A 21013-nucleotide genomic window follows, 5' to 3' on the forward strand; every position below is an offset into this window, starting at 1 on the left:
TCACCCAGTAAAATACTACTTGAGTAAAAGTCTAAAAGTATTTTGTTTTAAATATACTTAAGTATCAGCAGTAAATGTAATTGCTCCAATATACTTAAGTATCAAAAGTAAAATTTCAAGTGTAAATCATTTCAAATTCCTTATATTAAGCAAACCAGACGGCACATTTTTCTTGTGTTTGTATTTTACGGATAGCCAGAGGCACACTCCAACAGTAGCAGTTAAGTGAGTCCACCAGATCAGAGGCAGTACTACCGCCTCTGATCTGGTGGACTCACTAAACAGAGAATATCCCTGGTCATCCCTACTGCCTCTGATCTGGTGGACTCACTAAACAGAGAATATCCCTGGTCATCCCTATTGCCTCTGATCTGGTGGACTCACTAAACAGAGAATATCCCTGGCATCCCTACTGCCTCTGATCTGGAGAACTCACTAAACAGAGAATATCCCTGGTCACCCCTACTGCCTCTGATCTGGTGGACTCACTAAACAGAGAATATCTCTGGTCATCCCTACTGCCTCTGATCTGGTGGACTCACTAAACAGAGAACATTCCTGGCCATCCTACTGCGGGATGACCAGGGATGTTCTCTGTTTAGTGAGTCCACCAGATCAGAGGCAGTAGGGGTGACCAGGGATATTCTCTTGACAACTGCAAGAATTGGACCATTTTCCTGTTCTGCTAAGCATTAAAAATGTAACGACCACTACTGGTTGTCAGTGAAAATGTATGGAGTAAAAAGTACATTATTTTTCTTTAGGAATGTAGTGAAGTAAAAGTAAAAATTGTAAAAAAATATAAATAGTAGTAGTACCCTAAAAAAACTACGTAAGTAGTACTTTAAAGTATTTTTACTTAAGTACTTTACACCATTGCAACTGGGTATGTTTTTTAAACATGATATAGCCTACACACACGGACATGGGTTCTGTAGTTAGAATATAACTTACTTTTGAGTTTGCTTGACATGACAGGTCAAAAACGCAGTTGTAGAACTCAGCGTAATGGCAACGTCAACAGTAGGCTACTTTAACCCATACGAACAGACTGAATTAAAAATAAATCAAATTGATCTTACATTTTGGTTAATGAAGTCTTGAAATCTTGAACAGGTCATTCCATGTTGTTTCTAGTGATGATGGGAAGTCACCGTGTGTGTCTCCGAAGCTGAGACAGAGAGCATGCAGGAAATCCTCCTCAGGCTCAAACGGTTATATGCTACTGGGATATTAAGTTAACAGTTAGCACAGGGGCCAGCCCCCTCTGGGTTGGGCATATGCAATCACACAGTTCTTCACTGTGATGCAATGTTGAAAACGAGCCAATGGCCACTTTGGAAACGAAACCCATTGCTATCTCTTACTGCACTCTACATACAATACTAAATGTTTGGATCCAACAGCTCAATCAATTATCTATTACCATGAGCCAAATACAAGGTAATTTTGAAGTACAAAAAAGCCTGTTGTCATTCAACTGGCTTATAATGGTTTAGGCTACTTCAACATATAAGTCGAGTGGACTAGTTGTGCATTCAAAATGTTAGGATTTCAAAGCCCTCAAAATACAGAATGGACTTGGAGCAAACACTAAGTGACACAACAGAATTTGGGATACCTTTTCACAGCCCAGATATCCTAACTGATTGAACTTTATATATCCTGCAAAGCAGTTACCAGGACAACATAACAGGCCATTATGCAACTTTGAAATGAAATAACACAGAGAGACAGTGCTGCTGTTTGTCTGTAGCCTTTGGACACAACCGTGAAGTTGTCGAAATTATATTGCATGTTGTTCACAACAATAAGCCTGGATAATGTGTGATGCCTCGTCTAAATTTCGATTTGGCAGTCAGTTAAATGTCTTGCACTCAAACAATATCCTTCATTGCCTTCTACTATATAAAAAAAAATATATTACCTTACCAAAAAGACTATTAGAACCACCCTTGTCTCTGCCACCTGCAAAATCTTGTTCATTATTTGTCTGTCTTTTTAACACTTTTGGCTGTAGAGGAGTAAAGAAACCTGATCTGTTCTGGAAAATGGTAGCTGTCTGTTTAACACCAGTATATCATGTCCCCTCTGTCCCCGCTTTTTCTAATCATACCTACAGTACAGTCAAGTGTGACAATGTATCATGCACTTACCCAAGCTTGTTTGAGAGATATGATCACTGACCTGCATCTTCTCCTCCATCTACTGGTGAAAATAGATGCATTGCATTTCTGGGTACTCTAATCCTGGGCTCTGTGGACAGACATACAAGAGGGATAAGAAAATGCTTGTATTAATGCACCTTTATGAAGAGGACTGGCCAGCCATCAGAGCATGGTTCCTCTCTAGGTTTCTTCCCTCTCTGGAGTTTTCCCTAGTCAATTGCTCCTGCGTTGTTTGTTCTTAAGGGTTTTAGGCTGGGTATCTGTAAAGTACTTTGTGACAACTGCTGATATAAAAAAGGCTCTATAAAATACATTTGATTGATTGGCTAGAAAAGTAAAACAGTGAATTCTCAGTTACAAAATTACTAAAATGCTTGATAATCAAGGTGAAATAAAGATGTGTAACATCTAAATAAACTACAATTACCGCATGCCCATTTAGAGAAACAGTATAATCAAAACCGACCAAAGTTAATTACATGATTCCGGTTTACTAGTTTGAAACAGGTTTAGGCCTACAGTAAAACATATTGACTAAGTTGTACACAAATATCCCAGTTGTCACTTTCTAAAGTGCTACAGTGTTTTCACAGAGCTTATAGTCGCTGACTGATTTTTAAAAAATTAAAAAGGTTGCTGAAAATGTGTTAGGAGGGCCCTCTCAATAAACTGCTTAGTCCTAAAAGCCATCAAAACCTGGACAAACACGACATGAATACTTACATTTGAAAGTTATTATTGCAGATTAATCAGTGTGGTCATCGGAATGGAACCCATGGTTGTGGTCCTGATGTATGGAGGATCAAACCTGCCATATTTATAAATAAATACATGCACCCATAAATACATGAATAAATAAATGCACATATAAATAGATACATAAGTAAATGAATGCACACATAAATACATCATTAATTATTTCAATAAAAATCAAATTTTCATTCATTTATATTATTTCTTAATTTATTTATATATGTATTTATTCCTCTAATATGATAATGAGGGGGTGTCAAGCTAACGTATATGGGTGGTATCTAACACACCATTGGGTAGACCCCATTCCTGCAGTCAAATGACCAAATCGCCCCCTAGTGGCCTCATGGGTGGAATGATATTCATATTTTTCATAATTTCATAATTAATCAGCATAAAAAATTGAAACATCTGGTGTTTCTATATCAAACGTTTTGTTATATTTAAGTCTTCTGTTTTTGCTTTGTCATTATGGGTATTGTGTGTATATTGATGAGGGGGGGGGGGACTATTTAATCCGTTTTAGAATAAGGCTGTAACATTGCAAAATGTGGAAAAAGTCAAGGGGTCTGAATACTTTCCGAATGCACTGTATGTCTTAACGGTGAATGTGGTACAAGAGTTGATGTTATTAGATGGGTTACATCCTGCCTGGAGCTCATACTGGCTTCTAACTCTATTGCATCTATGTGTGAATGTAATGTAATGAATGATTCTACTGTTGGAAGTGATCATTTCCCAATTTCGTGTACCCTAAACTTTGATGTTACTATTCCAGATTTTTATTTAACCTTTATTTAACTAGGCAAGTCAGTTAAGAACAAATTCTTATTTAAAATGATGGCCTAGGAACAGTGGGTTAACTGCCTTGTTCAGGGGCAGAACGGCAGATTTTTACCTTGTCAGCTCGGGGATTCGATTTAGCAACCTTTCGGTTACTGGACCAACGCTCTAACCACTAGGCTACCGCCCCTACACTCTAACCACTAGGCTACCTGCCGCCCCTACACTCTAACCACTAGGCTACCTGCCGCCCCTACACTCTAACCACTAGGCTACCTGCCGCCCCCCAGATAGAGTACCATTTAGAAGATGGTGATTTCATAAAGCAGACTGGGAAAAGTTTGGTGAGCATTACTTAAAGTCTGTTGGACAGTTTGTCTTTAGAGAGGCCGGGTTGATGTGCTGCTTTCTGTGACCTCTGATTTTGAGTGCTGCGAATGTATATGTGCCAGTGAGTGAAGTGGGTGAGAAAAGGAAGGTGGTTCCTTGGTGGACTGAAGAGTGCACTGTGGCTATACGAGAACTAAATAAGGTTTACAGAGTGTTGCGTGCAAATATGACTTCTGAGAATCTAGTTGATTTTCAAAGGAAGAGAGCTTTAGTACGTAGGGTCATTAAGTCTGTCAAGAGAAATGCATGGAGACAGTTCTGCTCTACAATAGGCAAGGGTACTGAGCTGGGGGATGTATGCTCTATGTTGAAGAAGAGGACTGGAAGATGCTCGACTTCCAGTTTTGGTTATGGATAAAAAAATGTCCGGGATCTGATAAAGAAAAAACTGACTTGTTGGGGGAGACATTTGCTAGGATACATGGTGAGGTGACTTTGGACGATGTATATAAGCAATGCAGGTGTGAGATTTTAAATGCTTATGTTAATGTGTATAAGAAAAGGGATACTGTTGACTCTTCTTTGGTTGCTGGTTTTACCATACATGAGATGTGTTCAGCCTTAATAGGCTGTGGATATACAGCCCTTAGGTCGTGATCAGTTGTGCTACGCAATGTTTAAGCATCTACCTGATGAGGTCATACATGTTCCCCTTGGATTATTTAATAAGATTTGGAGTGAGGGGGGTTATATCTTGTGGTTGGAAACATGCAGTAATATTACCTTATGTAAAGCCTGGTAAGAACTCTTCATGGTGCTGATAGTTATAGACCAATAGCACTGACCTCTAACTTGTGTAAACTGATGGAAAAGATTACGGTCAACAGATTGTCATATTTCCTGGAACATGAAGGTTTATTGAGTCAATGTATAAGTGGATTCCATAAAGGTAGATCTACTTTGGATGCATTAGTAAAGATAGATCTACATTGGATGCATTAGTAAAGGTGAGTAATGAAGTTGAAAAAAACTCTGGTCATGAAAGAAGTAATGGCTACTGTCTTTTTTGACATTGAAAAGGCTTATGACACTATATGGAGAGAAGACCTACTGATTAAGATGGAAAGACTTGGTATTGGTGGGAGATTATATAACTGGGTTTTGGCCTTCTTATTTAAATCGCAATTTTCGAGTTAAAATAGGATCCATTTTATCTGATGTCTATGGAGTAGACAATGGTATTCCTCAAGGCAGTGCTATCAGTCCTACTTTGTTCAACATTATGATTAATGATGTGGTTTTGAATGTAGGTAGGGGAATTGAGGCTTCCCTATATGCTGCTGATGGTGCAATTTGGAAGAGGGGAAGGAATATATCTAATGTGATCAAATCTATTCAATAAACTATAGTGGGTGTTGAAAGATGGTTTATTGACTGGGGTTTTAAATTGTCAGTGGCGAAGTCTTGTTCTATGTTCTTCACAAAGAAGAAAGTTACTGATAATATACAGTTGTTTCTGTATGGACAGCCTATGGGGAGGCTTTCTAAGTATAAATATTTGAGTCTATGGTTCAATGAGTGATTTACACGGAAAATCATGAAATAAATGTTCAAACATAGTGTAAGAAGGTGGTGAATCTTATGCGCTTTGTCTCTGGTTATGAACGGGGTGATGATAAACAGTCGTGGATGGATATTTAAAGAGCTCTGATCAGGACGACAATTTATCATGGGTGTATAGTTAATGGAACAAACGGTGAAGAAATGGCTTCACAGGCTGGACAAAATCCAGTATATAGCCTTAAGGATATATGTTGATGCATTTAAATCAATGTCTGTATGTGCCTACTAGTGGAGACAGGTGAGATGCCTTTGGATATTATATATTTTTTTAATACCTTTATTTAACCAGGTAGGCCAGATGAGAACAAGTTCTCATTTACAACTGCGACCGGGCCAAGATAAAGCAAAGCAGTGCGGCAAAAACAACAACACAGAGTTACACATAAACAAACGTACAGTCAATAACACAATAGAAAAATCTATGTACAGTGTGTGCAAATGTAGAAGATTAGGGAGGTAAGGTAATAAATAGGCCACGGAGGTGAAATAATTACAATTTAGCATTAACACTGGAGTGATAGATGTGCAGATGATGATGTGCAAGTAGAGATACTGGGGTGCAAAAGAGCAAGAAGATAAATAACAATATGGGGATGAGGTAGTTGGGTGTGCTCTTTACAGATTGGCTGTGTACAGTGATCAGTAAGCTGCTCTGACAGCTGATGCTTAAAGTTAGAGAGGGAGATATAAGTCTCCAGCTTCAGTAAGCTGCAATTCGTTCCAGTCAATGGCAGCAGCGAACTGGAAGGAAAGGCGGCCAAAGTAAGTGTTGGCTTTGGGGATGACCAGTGAAATACACCTGCTGGAGTGCGTGCTACGGGTGGGTGTTGCTATGGTGACCAGTGAGCTGAGATAAGGCGGGTCTTTACCTAGCAAAGATTTATAGATGACCTGGAGCCAGTGGGTTTGGCGGCGAATATGTAGTGAGTGTAACCGATGTGAAATGGCTAGCTAGTTAGCGGTGGTGCGCTAATAGCGTTTAAATCGGTGATGTCACTCGCTCTGAGACCTTGAAGTAGTTGTTCCCCTTGCCCTGCAAGGGCTGCAGCTTTTGTGGAGCGATGGGTAATGATTGCTTCGAGGGTGGCTGCTGTCGATGTGTGCAGAGGGTTCCTGGTTCGAGCTCAGGTAGGGGCGAGGAGAGGGACGGAAGCTATACTGTTACACGAGGACCAGCCAACGAGAGCATAAAGGTCGCAGTGGTGGGTAGTATGTGGGGCTTTGGTGACAAAATGGATGGCACTGTGATAGCAAACTAGATGTAGTCTGAGTAGAGTGTTGGAGGCTATTTTGTAAATGACATCGCCGAAGTCAAGGATCAGTAGGATAGTCAGTTTTACGAGGGTATGTTTTGCGACATGACTGAAGGAGGCTTTGTTGCGAAATAGGAAGCCGATTCTAGATTTAATTTTGGATTGGAGATGCTTAATGTGAGTATGGAAAGAGAGTTTACAGTCTTGCCAGAAACCTAGGTATTTATAGTTGTCCACATATTCTAACTCAGAACCGTCCAGAATAGTGATGCTAGTCGGGCAGGCGGCTGCGGGCAGCAATCATTAGCATTTAAAAGCAGTTGGAGGCCACGGAGGCAGTGTTGTATGGCATTGAAGCTCGTTTGGAGATTTGTTAACAAAGAAGGGCCAGATGTATACAGAATGGTGTCGTCTGCGTAGAGGTGGATCAGAGAAATACCAGCAGCGAGAGCGACATCATTGATATATACAGAGGAATGAGTCGGCCCAAGAAATGAACCCTGTGGCACCCCCATAGAGACTGCCAGAGGTCCGGACAACAGGCGCTCCGATTTGACACACTGAACTCTGTCTGAGAAGTAGTTGGTGAACCAGGCGAGGCAGTCATTTGAGAATCCAAGGCTGTTAGAATTATAGTATGCTCAGATTCTCTGTCTGGATTAAATAGTTGATCATCTGGTAAATCTAATAGGTGTGATCTACTATTGGAGGTATTAATGTTATTATGGAGAATTGAGAGAATATGTGTATTAGTGAGATTCTGCTGGGTCCCAGCAGATTTGGGTGTGGAAGGGAATGAAACTGTAGACCAGTTAGCTAAAAGAGCTTTGAAACAAGATATAATTGATATTAATGTTCCACTGAGCAGAGGTGAGGACAAATGTAAGATCAGAGCAATTTTGATAGATGTGTGGCAGAAGAGATGGGACTCTGAGCCCAAGGGCCAGCATTTATATGTCTCACATAGAAAGGTGGACAAAGATTGAAAGGTCAGATTAGGAAGGAAGAGGTGTTGTTTGCTCGATTGCGCTTAGGACATTTTACATTGAACATGTCATTACATCTGGTTGGCAGCATGTGAATGGTTTGTGTCTGGAGTGTATGCTCGATGAAATATAGCATGTGTTGCTATATTGTTGTAAGTATTGTATAATTACAGTATGTTGCAGAGAGGGAAAGTGTAGGATCATTGAGGTTGGAAGGGTTTTTTGGGGTGGGGGAGGGTCTATTAGAAGTTAGAAGGGCTCTTTATTACTTTCTTATAAGTACTAAATTAGGTAGGAGGATTTATAAATTATTATTATTATTTTCAAGCAAAGTGTAAGCGAGTTATACTCCAGTAAAGTAGGTGGCGGTAATGTAACATGTATTGGATGCCAACCGCCGTTAAACCTAATCAAAGAAGATGAAGAAGAAGAATTGTAAACCGTGATTGATCACACACTCCAGCACAGTAGGTGGTGGCATGCACCTTTAACGTTTGTTTGCGTACTGCTGTTATATCGAAGAAGAAGAACTGCACCGGCGCTGTCGTTATTTATTGAAAATAAATAGCTAGCTAATTCTCTCTCCTCGCAATATTAACATTTGTCATTTTGTAATCCAAGTTGTAAAAACATGACGGAGCCTCAGGCAGCACTGTTACTCAGGAGACAGCTGGCAGGTAATTTATAAACTGGTGGCTAACGTCAACTAATTTAACGTTACCTAGTTATAAACGTTATTTTTCGCTTGTCGGGTTGCTATGTTAGCTAACGTTAGCTAATCCATCTCATTTGGCCCACTTGCGGCACATGTAATCTTTGTTTCGGCTTTTACTTTATCGATCTAGCTACTATCGTGTATATGGTGTGAGATGTGACATCTTGGCATACTTCGTTTTGATAGTTGAATATAGCGAGTCAAATAAAATATGTGGTCTAAGCCCCCTGTTGTACCAACGTTACTAGCCAACAAGCTAAATCTAACGTTACAGTTGGCAGTAATTTAGCTAGCATTGCTACAATATTTTCTATCTTTCAACCAAGTTTGGGGTAATATTTAGTCGTTCGGTGGCTAGCCATCCAAATGTATGTTGGGGGTAACGTCCACGTTGTTTAAAGATAAAATTGTTATTGTGGACGCGAAATGGTTCAACTTTAGCTAGCTAACTAGATAGCAAGCTAAACGTAACGTGTAATATACTATCCCTTTGTTTTGAACGTGATGTCGATTGCTAGCTAACGTTAGCAGACACACGTCAACTGCCAGTTGGTGGTCATTGGACAACTGTCAGCTTGATTTTAAATTAAGCAAAGGCCGTGCAGGAGTTTAACTGAACCAGCCGTTATTTTTCCCTTCATGCAGAACAAATTGTCTCTTGACTGTAAGGCAGCATAATGTCTAGTCAACTAGGCATGGCATAATCCCTGCACACCACCGATTTCCATGATTAGCGGCTCGCTAACTACCTCAAATAACCGAGGTGCCAGGTGTACGTTCAGAAATGTACCTAGCTAGCCTAATATGGTTGTATCTGTCAAACTTAAAATGACCTATTCAGAGTGATAGATACCATGTTATATCGTTCGATTTTTTTTATGTTGAAGGGGGATATGAAATCAATTGTGTACAATAGCCCATGATTTCACCATGATATCTTATTTCAATTTTCATACACATGTAAAAGTTAGACATGCATAAACAAACACTGCTGCTCCTAGCCAAGTAAAATTAAACTCCACGATGTACTTGACTTCAACGAAGTTGAGCGGAGACGAGTGTGTGGACTGTATCTCCGACTACATCGAGTCGCCTAAGGTCGAAACTTAAACCCTTACCGTGTACATATGTTGGTACTCCGTAGCGGTGTGCCTTAATTTGTTTGCTGTACAACCACCGTCTGTTTCCTCGTATCGACTGACAGCGACTGGATGTAGTCTGAGGGACACTGTATCGTTGAGTTTTACTTGGCTATGCTGCACCTTGCCAAGGTTTCTCAGCTGAGGGAGAACAGTTCAGTCTAAAGCCCCATGTGGCTGTGTTCCAGAGGCCTTCGCTGGCCCTAAACATGATCGCCAGGGTTGCTGTTCAAAGGGGATGTACTACTTCAGAACGTACACTACCAGTCAAAAGTTTGAACACAACTACTCATTCAAGGGTTTTGCTTTGGGCTATTTTCTACAAATATTAAAAATAATAGTGAAGACATAAAAACAATCAACACAACGAACCATGTAGTAACCAAAAAAAAGTCTTAAATCAAACTATATGTATATTTGAGATTCTTCAAAGTAGCCACCCTTTGCCTTGATGACAGCTTTGCACACACTTGACATTCTCTCAACCAGCTTCACGAGGAATGCTTTTCCAGCAGTCTTGAAGTAGTTCCCACATATGCTGAGCACTTGTTGACTGCTTTTCCTTCACTCTGTGGTCCAACTCATCCCAAACCATCTCAATTGAGTTGAGATCGGGTGATTGCGGATGCAATCTGATGCAGCACTCATCACTCTCCTTCTTGGGCAAATAGCCCTTACACAACCTGCAGGTGTGTTGGGTCATTGTCCTGTTGAAAAACAAATGATAGTCCCACTAAGCACAAACCAGATGAGATGGCGTATGACTGCAGAATGCTGTAGTAGCCATGCTGGTTAAGTGTGCCTTGAATTCTAAATAAATCACAGACCGTGTCACCAGCAAAGCACCATCACACCTTCTCCTTCATGTATCATGGTGGAAACCACACATGTGGAGATCATCCATTCACCTACTCTGCATCTCACAAAGACACAGCGGTTGGAACCAAAAATCTCAATTGGACTCCTCAAACCAAAGGACAGATTTCCACCGGTCTAATGTTCATTGCTTGTCCTTTTAGTAGTTGTGTTTTTTTTGCACCAATTTGACCATTAAGGCCTGATTCACAGAGTTTCCTCTGAACAGTTGATGTGTCTTACTTGAACTCTGAAGCATTTATTTGGGCTGCAATCTGAGTTGTATTTAACTGAATGAACTTATCCTCCAGCAGAGGTAACTCTGGGTCTTCCTTTCCTGTGGCGGTCCTCATGAGTCAGTTTCATCATAGCGCTTGATGGTTTTTGCGACTTCACTTGAAGAAACTTTAAAAGTTCTTAATGTTTCACATTGACTGACCTTCATGTCTTAAAGTAATGATGGACTGTTGTTTCTCTTTGCTTATTTGAGCTGTTCTTGCCATAATATGGACTTGGTCTGTTTCCAAATAGGCCTCCTGTATACCACCCCTACCTTGTCACAACACAACTGATTGGCTCAAACGCATTAAGAAGGGAATAAATTCCACAAATGAACAAGGGGCACCTGTTAATTGAGATGCTTTCCAGGTGACTACCTCATGAAGCTGGTTGAGAGAATGCCAAGAGTGTGCAAAGCTGTCATCAAGGCAAATGGTGGCTATTTTGCAGAATCTCAAATACAAAATGTATTTTATTTAACACTTTTGGGTTACTACATGATTCCATATCTGTTATTTCATAGTTTTGATGTCTTCACTATTATTCTATAATGTAGAAAATAGTAAAAATAAAGATAAACCCTTGAATGAGTAGGTGTTTCCAAACTTTTGACAAGTACTGTATATACACCCTGGATTGCTGATGCTATGTATTGGCTGTTGATTGGCTTTGAAGCCACCAGTCAGCCATAGTGTGTAGATGTTAATAAATGCATTACTATAGCTTAAAAAAAATGGAGTGCCAGGATGGCTGCCACTTTGGCTTCAATACAGCGCCCCCTATCAGTCCACGATTTATACACATCATTGGTACTACATCAGTTTCCCTTTGTCTCCTCGCTCACCCCCATTAACAGCAGTAGTCGTAGTCACTCACCACCATTAACAGCAGTCGTAGTAATAGTCGCTCACCCCCCAGTAACAGCAGTCGTAGTAATAGTCGCCCACCCCCCCAGTAACAGCAGTCGTAGTAATAGTCGCTCACCCCCCCTAGTAACAGCAGTCGTAGTAATAGTCGCCCACCCCGACAGTAACAGCAGTCGTAGTAATAGTCGCCCACCCCGACAGTAACAGCAGTCGTAGTAATAGTCGCCCACCCCCCCAGTAACAGCAGTCGTAGTAATAGTCGCCCACCCCCCCAGTAACAGCAGTCGTAGTAATAGTCGCCCACCCCCCAGTAACGGCATTCGTAGTAATAGTCGCCCACCCCCCAGTAACGGCATTCGTAGTAATAGTCGCCCACCCCCCAGTAACAGCAGTCGTAGTAATAGTCGCCCACCCCCCCAGTAACAGCAGTCGTAGTAATAGTCGCCCACCCCCCCAGTAACAGCACTCGTAGTAATAGTCGCCCACCCCCCCAGTAACAGCAGTCGTAGTAATAGTCACCCACCCCCCCCAGTAACAGCAGTGGTCACTGTTTACTGCTCTGCTTTGAGGTGAAGGTGGAGCTGAATAAGCCCTGATCAAGTTAGTGTTTATGAATAATTGCTGTATTTAGAATGCTTGACTAGTTACTTACACAATAAGAGGTGTGTTATTGGACCCATTTTAATATGCCCTCATTAGGTTGACTTCACTGTTGAGATGGTTGTTTCGTGAGGAAATGAAATAGTTGAAATCCACATACCAAGTTGAGTCTTTTAGGACCAGAGCCCAGGATGTGTCAGATGGGTACAGTTGTTTGACTGTGCTGGTGTTTCAGCACAGTAGGAGACGGGTTGCCACAGCAACAGCACATCTAAACCACGGTGAACTTTTGAGTTCAGTTTAAACTGCTACTTAGGAAGCTGTTTATTTGGTTTAATGGGCACTTTATAGGGATATCACTTTATATATATATATATATATATATAAAAAAAAAAAAATAGGGTTAAGGATGATTTGTGGAATATAAGATTTATGTTCACAGAGGAACATTTTCAGTCTGAGAAGGCTGACTCCAGCATTTCCACATACTGATTAGTGAGATGGATGTCTCACTTTATTGATTGGATAGAGTTGAAAAGTCAAACATCACCGTAGGACGGCACTGTCAAACATCACCGTAGGACGGCACTGTCAAACATCACCGTAGGACGGCACTGTCAAACATCACCGTAGGACGGCACTGTCAAACATCACCGTAGGACGGCACTGTCAAACATCACCGTAGGACGGCACTGTCAAACATCACCGTAGGACAACACTGTCAAACATCACCGTAGGACGGCACTGTCAAACATCACCGTAGAACAACACTGTCAAACATCACCGTAGGACGGCACTGTCAAACATCACCGTAGAACAACACTGTCAAACATCACCGTAGAACAACACTGTCAAACATCACCGTAGGACGGCACTGTCAAACATCACCGTAGGACGGCACTGTCAAACATCACCGTAGGACGGCACTGTCAAACATCACCGTAGGACGGCACTGTCAAACATCACCGTAGAACAACACTGTCAAACATCACCGTAGAACGGCACTGTCAAACATCACCGTAGGACGGCACTGTCAAACATCACCGTAGGACGGCACTGTCAAACATCCCCGTAGAACGGCACTGTCAAACATCACCGTAGGACGGCACTGTCAAATATCACCGTAGAACGGCACTGTCAAACATCACCGTAGAACAACATTGTCAAACATCACCGTAGAAAAACACTGTCAAACATCACCGTAGAACAACACTGTCAAACATCACCGTAGAACTGCACTGTCAAACATCACCGTAGAACGGCACTGTCAAACATCACCGTAGAACGGCACTGTCAAACATCACCGTAGAACGGCACTGTCAAACATCACCGTAGAACGGCACTGTCAAACATCACCGTAGGACGGCACTGTCAAACATCACCGTAGGACGGCACTGTCAAACATCACCGTAGGACGGCACTGTCAAACATCACCGTAGGACGGCACTGTCAAACATCACCGTAGGACGGCACTGTCAAACATCACCGTAGGACGGCACTGTCAAACATCACCGTAGGACGGCACTGTCAAACATCACCGTAGGACGGCACTGTCAAATATCACCGTAGAACGGCACTGTCAAACATCACCGTAGAACAACACTGTCAAACATCACCGTAGAAAAACACTGTCAAACATCACCGTAGAAAAACACTGTCAAACATCACCGTAGAACTGCACTGTCAAACATCACCGTAGAACTGCACTGTCAAACATCACCGTAGAACAGCACTGTCAAACATCACCGTAGAACTGCACTGTCAAACATCGCCGTAGAACGGCACTGTCAAACATCGCCGTAGAACGGCACTGTCAAACATCGCCGTAGGACGGCACTGTCAAACATCGCCGTAGGACGGCACTGTCAAACATCACCGTAGGACGGCACTGTCAAACATCACCGTAGGACGGCACTGTCAAACATCACCGTAGGACGGCACTGTCAAACATCACCGTAGGACGGCACTGTCAAACATCACCGTAGGACGGCACTGTCAAACATCACCGTAAGACGGCACTGTCAAACATCACCGTAGGACGGCACTGTCAAACATCACCGTAAGACGGCACTGTCAAACATCACCGTAGGACGGCACTGTCAAACATCACCGTAGGACGGCACTGTCAAACATCACCGTAGGACGGCACTGTCAAACATCACCGTAGGACGGCACTGTCAAACATCACCGTAGGACGGCACTGTCAAACATCACCGTAGGACCGCACTGTCAAACATCACCGTAGGACGGCACTGTCAAACATCACCGTAGGACGGCACTGTCAAATATCACCGTAGGACGGCACTGTCAAATATCACCGTAGGACGGCACTGTCAAACATCACCGTAGGACGGCACTGTCAAACATCACCGTAGGACGGCACTGTCAAACATCACCGTAGACACTGTCAAACATCACCGTAGACACTGTCAAACATCACCGTAGACACTGTCAAACATCACCGTAGAGACACTACTATTTTTTGTTGTTGTGTATTTCAGATGGAAAAAACTGTTCATGTTTTCTCTTGATTTCCCAGAGCTGAATAAGAACCCAGTGGAGGGATTCTCAGCAGGTTTGATAGATGATAACGACCTCTACAGATGGGAAGTCTTAATAATCGGCCCACCAGACACATGCTAGTAAGTCTGCCAGCCCGGTTCCACTCTGATTTTGCTGTGTTGATGAGTCAGCTGGGGAGTATTTGGATGTGGGGATGTATTTTAGTGGTACGCGGTTCAGCTATTGCTAATAACCCATCTGTCATCTCTGGTTCAATCTCGATGCAAAGACGTTTAGGGACCAGGGAGAAAATGCAGCAGGCTTAACTCCCCATAACCATGGGGACTGCGGGTTATGAGTCAACCCGAGCACCACTAATGTATTTGTCATGTACAACAGTTGTCTGTCAAAATTTCTGGATCTTACCAACCCCTGCTATTTGACCATAACGACAGGCATTTCTCTCTGCCCTACTGTTCACAGTGAAGGTGGTGTGTTCAAAGCACATCTCACATTTCCCAAAGACTACCCTCTCAGGCCACCTAAAATGACATTTATCACAGATATATGGCACCCTAATGGTACGTATGGGTCAATTGTACTGGGTATGTTTTTCGTTTTTTTCTTAGAAGTGTTAGTACCTTTTTTTGGGGGGGGGGGGGGTCTGTTTTACTGTTTGGGAAATGTCAGCTATCCCTCTGGAGGATCAGTTGTGTTTCTCAGTAAAGTAAAGATTTTTTGGGGAATGCACCAAAATCCTTGTTTTACACACACACACAAATAAATGGATGTGTTCTATTGAAACCTTTTCATGTAACAAGTCTAATTTCATGTCTCTTGTCCTGTTTGCAGTTGACAAGAACGGTGACGTATGTATATCTATTTTACACGAGCCTGGTGAGGATAAGTACGGCTATGAGAAGCCTGAGGAGCGTTGGCTACCCATCCACACAGTGGAAACCATCATGATTAGTGTTATCTCTATGTTGGCAGACCCGAACGGAGACTCGCCTGCCAATGTCGACGCTGCAGTGAGTCTCATTTTCACCTGAGGGGCCAAATCACTGGTTTAAGCTCACACGGATTAGTTCTTTATACGTAGACAATCAGGGGATTGTTGTTTGGGACAAAAGGAGTAAATGGTGATTTCTATTCTGTCTCTTTAGTGCACAGAATTCTGAATATATTCTGAATGTTCCAGGTTCTCAAACATCAAATGTGCCTTTTTGTGGAGAGCAGAACTGTGGCATCTTTTAACTGAAATGTTTTTGCACCTTTGATTTCCCCTGCAGAAAGAGTGGAGGGAAGACCGACACGGGGAATTCAAAAGAAAAGTGGCCCGTTGTGTAAGAAAGAGCCAAGAGACTGCCTTTGAGTGAATTTTATCAAGCTGCTTCTAGCTTCACTTTTTCAGGGTAAGAATAGTGGACTTTGGTCTTTTACAAGCCATGTCTTGTAATTTTGAAGAGGTCCCAATGCTATTATACTGCATCTCTGAGTCACTTATCCAACTATTCAGACTGTGTTCATACCTGTTGGATTTTCTGAAAGACACTATACTGGACGTGTATTACAGTATATCAATATGTTCTAAGTTTCAAGATCTTGTCTTCCACAGGTCTCCAATTTGAGAAACAACATGGCACTGTTTTCCTGCACTCTACCACCCGATTGCCAGGCTCGTCTTCATTGCATTTGGCAGAAACCGTCTGGCAACAATAGGCTGCAATAGGACTTAACAGCTGTTACCACATGCTGACCGAAAACCGCCACGCAAGTGCCAACTCAAAAACAACAAAACAGAAGATGAATAACACGTTTTTTGAAGTCTATGAACTTTTCAGGAAGAGATTGTAAAGACCTGTATATAGCACAGACCTACAACTGGATAATATATCAACTGTTCCTACCCATCCAGCAAGACACATAGTACCAAATAAGTAGTCCTTCTGTAGGTAGAATTTGAGCCCTGTAAGTTATTGAAGTTTTTAGTCCTCTTCCCCATTCAACATCCACTCTAGTGTGTATTAGTATAGGTATGTTACAGGTTGCTTTGATGGACAGGAAGCCTTGAAGAAGGCAGAATGGTAAGAATGCGTTGCTGTTGTAGAATCCCACTGTGGGAGAACAGCGGCGTTTGGTTCTAGAATGATCGGAGGATCAGGCCAAAATGGCAGAGGGTGCACTAAAATAGACACGTCATGTAGCATGCTTGTCATGATGGGTCCTTCACCCTTAGCACTTCAGGAAAATTTGCTGTAAGTCACCGTTTAAAAAAATATATAAGGTTATAGAGGCAAGTCTTTTATTTTGGATTTTAACACCATTACCCCCTACCGGGGTGGACATGTACCCCGAATTGATCACATACCCCATTTGTTAAGTTCTGGTGTGTTTCTTTGGAGATGAACATGGCCGTTACAAGTCATGCATTCACAAATTGAGCTCATAGTTAGGTTTTTAATTATACATTTTTCAAAAGTGCCTCCTATTAAATTGCTTGGCAATTGCACCCTGTATTGAACCAGAGTTAGTTTCAGAGAAGTCAGAGAAATTGTTAACTGCTTAAGTGTTATTTTATAACCCTTCACACCAGTACAATGTATAATCAAAAATATTGGTAACCATTTGGTGTAGCAATAACCTTCCCCAGGTGTGTGGTGTACGGTCTTATATTTGTTTTAATATTCTGATGAGATTTAGGGTGGCGTGGGGAGCTATTTCTCCTAGATTCACCTTGATGAAGCAGATTAATTTACAACGCTTGATTTCCTTTGTGTGGTGTCCTAGGTAGGATTTGTTATGCATGCTTTAACATTAGGTTTCCATGCTGGTAGTGTCTGGGTTTTGATTTAAAATGTATGTTTGTGCCATGTTTTATTTTCCCTTCTTCTCCCTGAACCTCGATTTCCCCTGGTGTATTATTTTATTCTGGCTCTGATGGACTATTGCAGTTTACTTGCCTAATGTACAAAGACAAAATACTGATGTATATTTTTCATGTTATGAAAATTGTCACCTTGTGTAGTGAGTTATTTTAAAATATGATTCCCTTCCAATAATTGTTGGGGTGTTTTCTTTTAATGAAAATCCTATGTACAATGTTTTGTCATATTATCAGACATGTACTTCTTTGTTACACACATGATCTTACTGCCTAGCATGTTCTCATGTGTATCATGTGGTGTCTGAATCCCTAGGTCAGGGTATCCCAAACTTGGTCCCCCCCCCCCCCCCAGTTCTAAACAGCTGATTCAGGACAGAGTTTGGGAAACCCTGCCTGAGGTGAAACATGTATTCATGTAGTGTATGTGGACACCTGCTCGACAAACATCTCATTCAGAAATCATGGCCATTAATATGGAGTTGGTCCACCCCATTTGCTGCTATAACAGCCTCCACTCTTCTGGGAAGGCTTTCCACTAGATGTGGAAAATTGCTGCGAGGACTTGCTTCCATTCAGCCACAAGAGCATTAGTGAAGTTGGCACTGATGTTGGGCGATTAGGCCTGCCTCGCATTCGGAAACTCCAATTCATCCCAAAGGTTTTCGATGGAGTTGAGGTCAGGGCTCTGTGTAGGCCAGTCAAGTTCTTCTACATCAATCTCGACAAACCAATTCTGCATGGACCTTGCTTTGTTGATGGGGGGCATTGTTATGCTTAAATAGGAAAAAGACCTTCCCCAAACTGTTGCCACAAAGTTGGAAGAACAGAATTGTTTAGAATGTTAAGATCTTCCTTCACTTGAACTAAGGGGCCTAGCCAAACCATGAAGAACAGGTCCAAACCATTATTCCTCCTCCACCAAACTTTACAGTTTGCACTATGTATTCGGGCAGGTAGCGCTCTCCTGGCATCTGCCAAACCCAGATTTGTTTGTCGGACTGCCAGATGGTGAAGTGTGATTCATCACTCCAGAGAATGCGTTTCTACTGTTCCAGAGTCCAATGGTGGCAAGCCTTACACCACTCCAGCCGACGCTTGCCATTGCGCATGGTGATTTTGGACTTGTGTGTGGCTGCTCGGCCATGGAAACCCAATTCACGAAGCTCCATATTAACAGTTCTTGTGCTGACATTGCCTCCAATGTAGTGAGTTTTGCTACTGAGTACAGATGATTTTTACGAGCTTCAGCATTCGGCGATCCCGTTCTGTGAGCTTGTGTGGCCTACCACTTCGCAGCTGAGCCGTTGTTGCTCCTAGATGTTTCCACTTCACAATAACAGCACTTACAGTTGACCAGGGCAGTTCTAGCAGGGCAGACATTTGACGAACTGACTATGATGGTGCCACGTTGAAAGTCACAGCTCTTCAGCTAGGCCGTTCTACTGCCAATGTTTGTCTACGGAGATTGCATGGCGGTGTGCTCAATTTTATACATCTATCAGCAACAGGTGTGGCTGAAATAGCCGAATCCACTAATTTGAAGGGGTGTCTACATACTTTTGTATATATAGTGTATCATGTAGTTCTCACACAACACATTAAGCTAGATTTAGCAAGTATCCATGACTCATTGTTATCCATTAACAATTGAATACTGTCACTTGGCACAAAGGTGTGAATAGTGTGTGTGTGTGTGTTAGTAGTTTCTCATATTCAGAAGAAAGCCAAGTGGCACTTTTACACACCATGTGAGGTGTTGTGATTGCCACAGACTTATTCACTTTCCCCACATGAACTGCTGGCCAGGCAGAGATCTCAGAAAAGCAGGTTTCAGGGATCTGTGCCAAGAACAGGCTCCAGTCTAGACAATGCAAGGACCACTTAACCTTATGCCCAGCAAATGTCTCACGCTTTTCAACCAATCACAAATTATTATGAAGATCATTCGTAATAACATGTAGGTATAGCTAAACACAAGTACCTAATGCATGCATTCCCATAAATCTGAACAAGTGGAATTGATCTGAAACAATATGCAAGGTATATTTACGATGTCAATGCAGATTTGTATTATTTCACAATGCATATCAGTCAAAGATGCCAGTTACTTTTTAAGGCAACTTTGGAAAGATGCTGGTACACCTGTCGAATAGAGAATTTACTGTCACCGCCCACTTTCGGCTTTGTGATCTCGCGATAGCAAACCAAAAGCCACGGAACCATCATGGCTGAAGGTATGTGACTGATTTGTTGAATATTTTTACGCCCTTTCTTTATTAGAATCGAATTAAATGCATTATTTGAATGGCTATACTGTATTTGATTGAATTGGGATTTGTAATGTTATAAAACATAGACGACTGTCTCCCCTTCGTCTTGTACAGTTAGTTGCTAATTTTCACTTGCAACTAACTAGCTAGTCGGGTTCTACTATATCTATGGTCGGGTGGCATGTTGTTGTGTTGGGCGGAGAAGGCAACTAACGTTGGCTAGTTTAGCAGGCTAGCCACTTAATTCGCCGGGTGGTTGGACTCAATGAACGGGATTGGTAACTAAAGAAAGCAGAATTTGCTAACGCAGAATGCATAAGGAAGGTGATTATTACACGCGATCATTTAGCTAACGTTAGTATTTTTGTTGATTTAGTAACTTAACAAATCGACCGAGGACGGGTTCATTTTTATGATGAGCATTACGTTACAATGTACCGTTAGTTAGCCAGCTCGCTAGCTAACTTTGGCTACAGTACCATGCTAGATAGTTAAATTAAACATTGTAACCAAATGCAAAATTGCTGTTGTGTTATTGAGCACGTATTTTTATTGTAACTAGCGAAAATGTTTGGGTATTTGACGGGTGTGATATATCAATTTGGCTTCAGTCAAGATGAATTGGTTACTCGGCAACAAATGTGCTTGCTTTGACAGCACGGTCAGTGTCTCGATCATGTGTTGTTTAGATGTGACTACAGCCAGTTTAAACATTTTTACATTCAGCTGTGTGTGGTTGCAACCTCATCGAAGAGTGAATGTAGAGTTGGCCTACAGTACTAGCTTGCTACTCGGTATAAATTATAATGATATACCAGTTGGTGTGTGTGCTGCCTTTTAACTGTTGCACGCATTGATTTCGTTTAGTATTTCCCAAATGTTTTAAAGTCAGTCAATCATTTATCACTAGCTAGATTGCATAAGCTTGTCACTCTTCCATTGTGGTCCCAAGTGCTGTGGACACTTAGAGAAAGCTATATTTTTATTGGTCCTATAAAGTTTTT

General features: G+C 41.8%; 3 protein-coding genes and 1 long non-coding RNA gene across 5 annotated transcripts in view; 2 read left to right on the plus strand and 2 right to left on the minus strand.

Annotated features, from left to right (window-relative positions):
• spns3 (SPNS lysolipid transporter 3, sphingosine-1-phosphate (putative)) overlaps positions 1–1209 on the minus strand; it is a 37554-nt gene extending 36345 nt beyond the window's left edge. The window contains exon 1 of the mRNA XM_055941503.1: positions 1083–1209. Within this exon, the coding sequence (XP_055797478.1) occupies positions 1083–1121 (39 nt within the window). The 5' untranslated portion in view covers positions 1122–1209. The remainder of the gene's footprint in view (positions 1–1082) is intronic.
• Positions 1210–2163: 954 nt separating this feature from the next.
• LOC129867976 (uncharacterized) lies at positions 2164–9964 on the minus strand. The gene is made up of 3 exons (XR_008761697.1): positions 9730–9964; positions 2892–2976; positions 2164–2256 (listed from the first exon to the last, which is right to left on the minus strand). It is a non-coding gene; the product is annotated as an uncharacterized LOC129867976 (long non-coding RNA).
• On the plus strand, positions 8370–17914 carry LOC129867975 (ubiquitin-conjugating enzyme E2 G1-like). The gene is made up of 6 exons (XM_055941506.1): positions 8370–8573; positions 14890–14992; positions 15336–15433; positions 15705–15883; positions 16145–16267; positions 16471–17914. Exons 1-5 carry the CDS (start codon positions 8528–8530, stop codon positions 16229–16231), a joined length of 513 nt encoding a protein of 170 aa, XP_055797481.1. The 5' UTR covers positions 8370–8527; the 3' UTR covers positions 16232–16267; positions 16471–17914.
• Positions 17915–19899: 1985 nt separating this feature from the next.
• ankfy1 (ankyrin repeat and FYVE domain containing 1) overlaps positions 19900–21013 on the plus strand; it is a 36664-nt gene continuing 35550 nt past the window's right edge. Inside the window, exon 1 of one of the 2 annotated variants that reach the window (XM_055941508.1) lies at positions 19900–19973. In XM_055941508.1, coding sequence (XP_055797483.1) covers positions 19964–19973 — 10 coding nt within the window. In that variant the 5' untranslated portion in view covers positions 19900–19963. Of the gene's footprint in view, positions 19974–20030; positions 20334–21013 lie in introns of those variants that run through there. The other variant, XM_055941507.1, reaches the window with a different exon arrangement.

Source organism: Salvelinus fontinalis, chromosome 13 (genome assembly GCF_029448725.1).
Source record: "Salvelinus fontinalis isolate EN_2023a chromosome 13, ASM2944872v1, whole genome shotgun sequence".
Taxonomy (NCBI): Eukaryota; Metazoa; Chordata; class Actinopteri; order Salmoniformes; family Salmonidae; genus Salvelinus; species Salvelinus fontinalis.

What these genes read in the sequence shown, in the direction of transcription:
- LOC129867975 (XM_055941506.1), top strand. Translation starts at nt 8,528, where the DNA reads ATGACGGAGCCTCAGGCAGCACTGTTACTCAGGAGACAGCTGGCAG. An exon ending in GGCCCACCAGACACATGCTA is followed by an intron (nt 14,993 to 15,335) that starts GTAAGTCTGCCA and finishes TACTGTTCACAG; the next exon opens with TGAAGGTGGTGTGTTCAAAG. An exon ending in AGATATATGGCACCCTAATG is followed by an intron (nt 15,434 to 15,704) that starts GTACGTATGGGT and finishes TCCTGTTTGCAG; the next exon opens with TTGACAAGAACGGTGACGTA.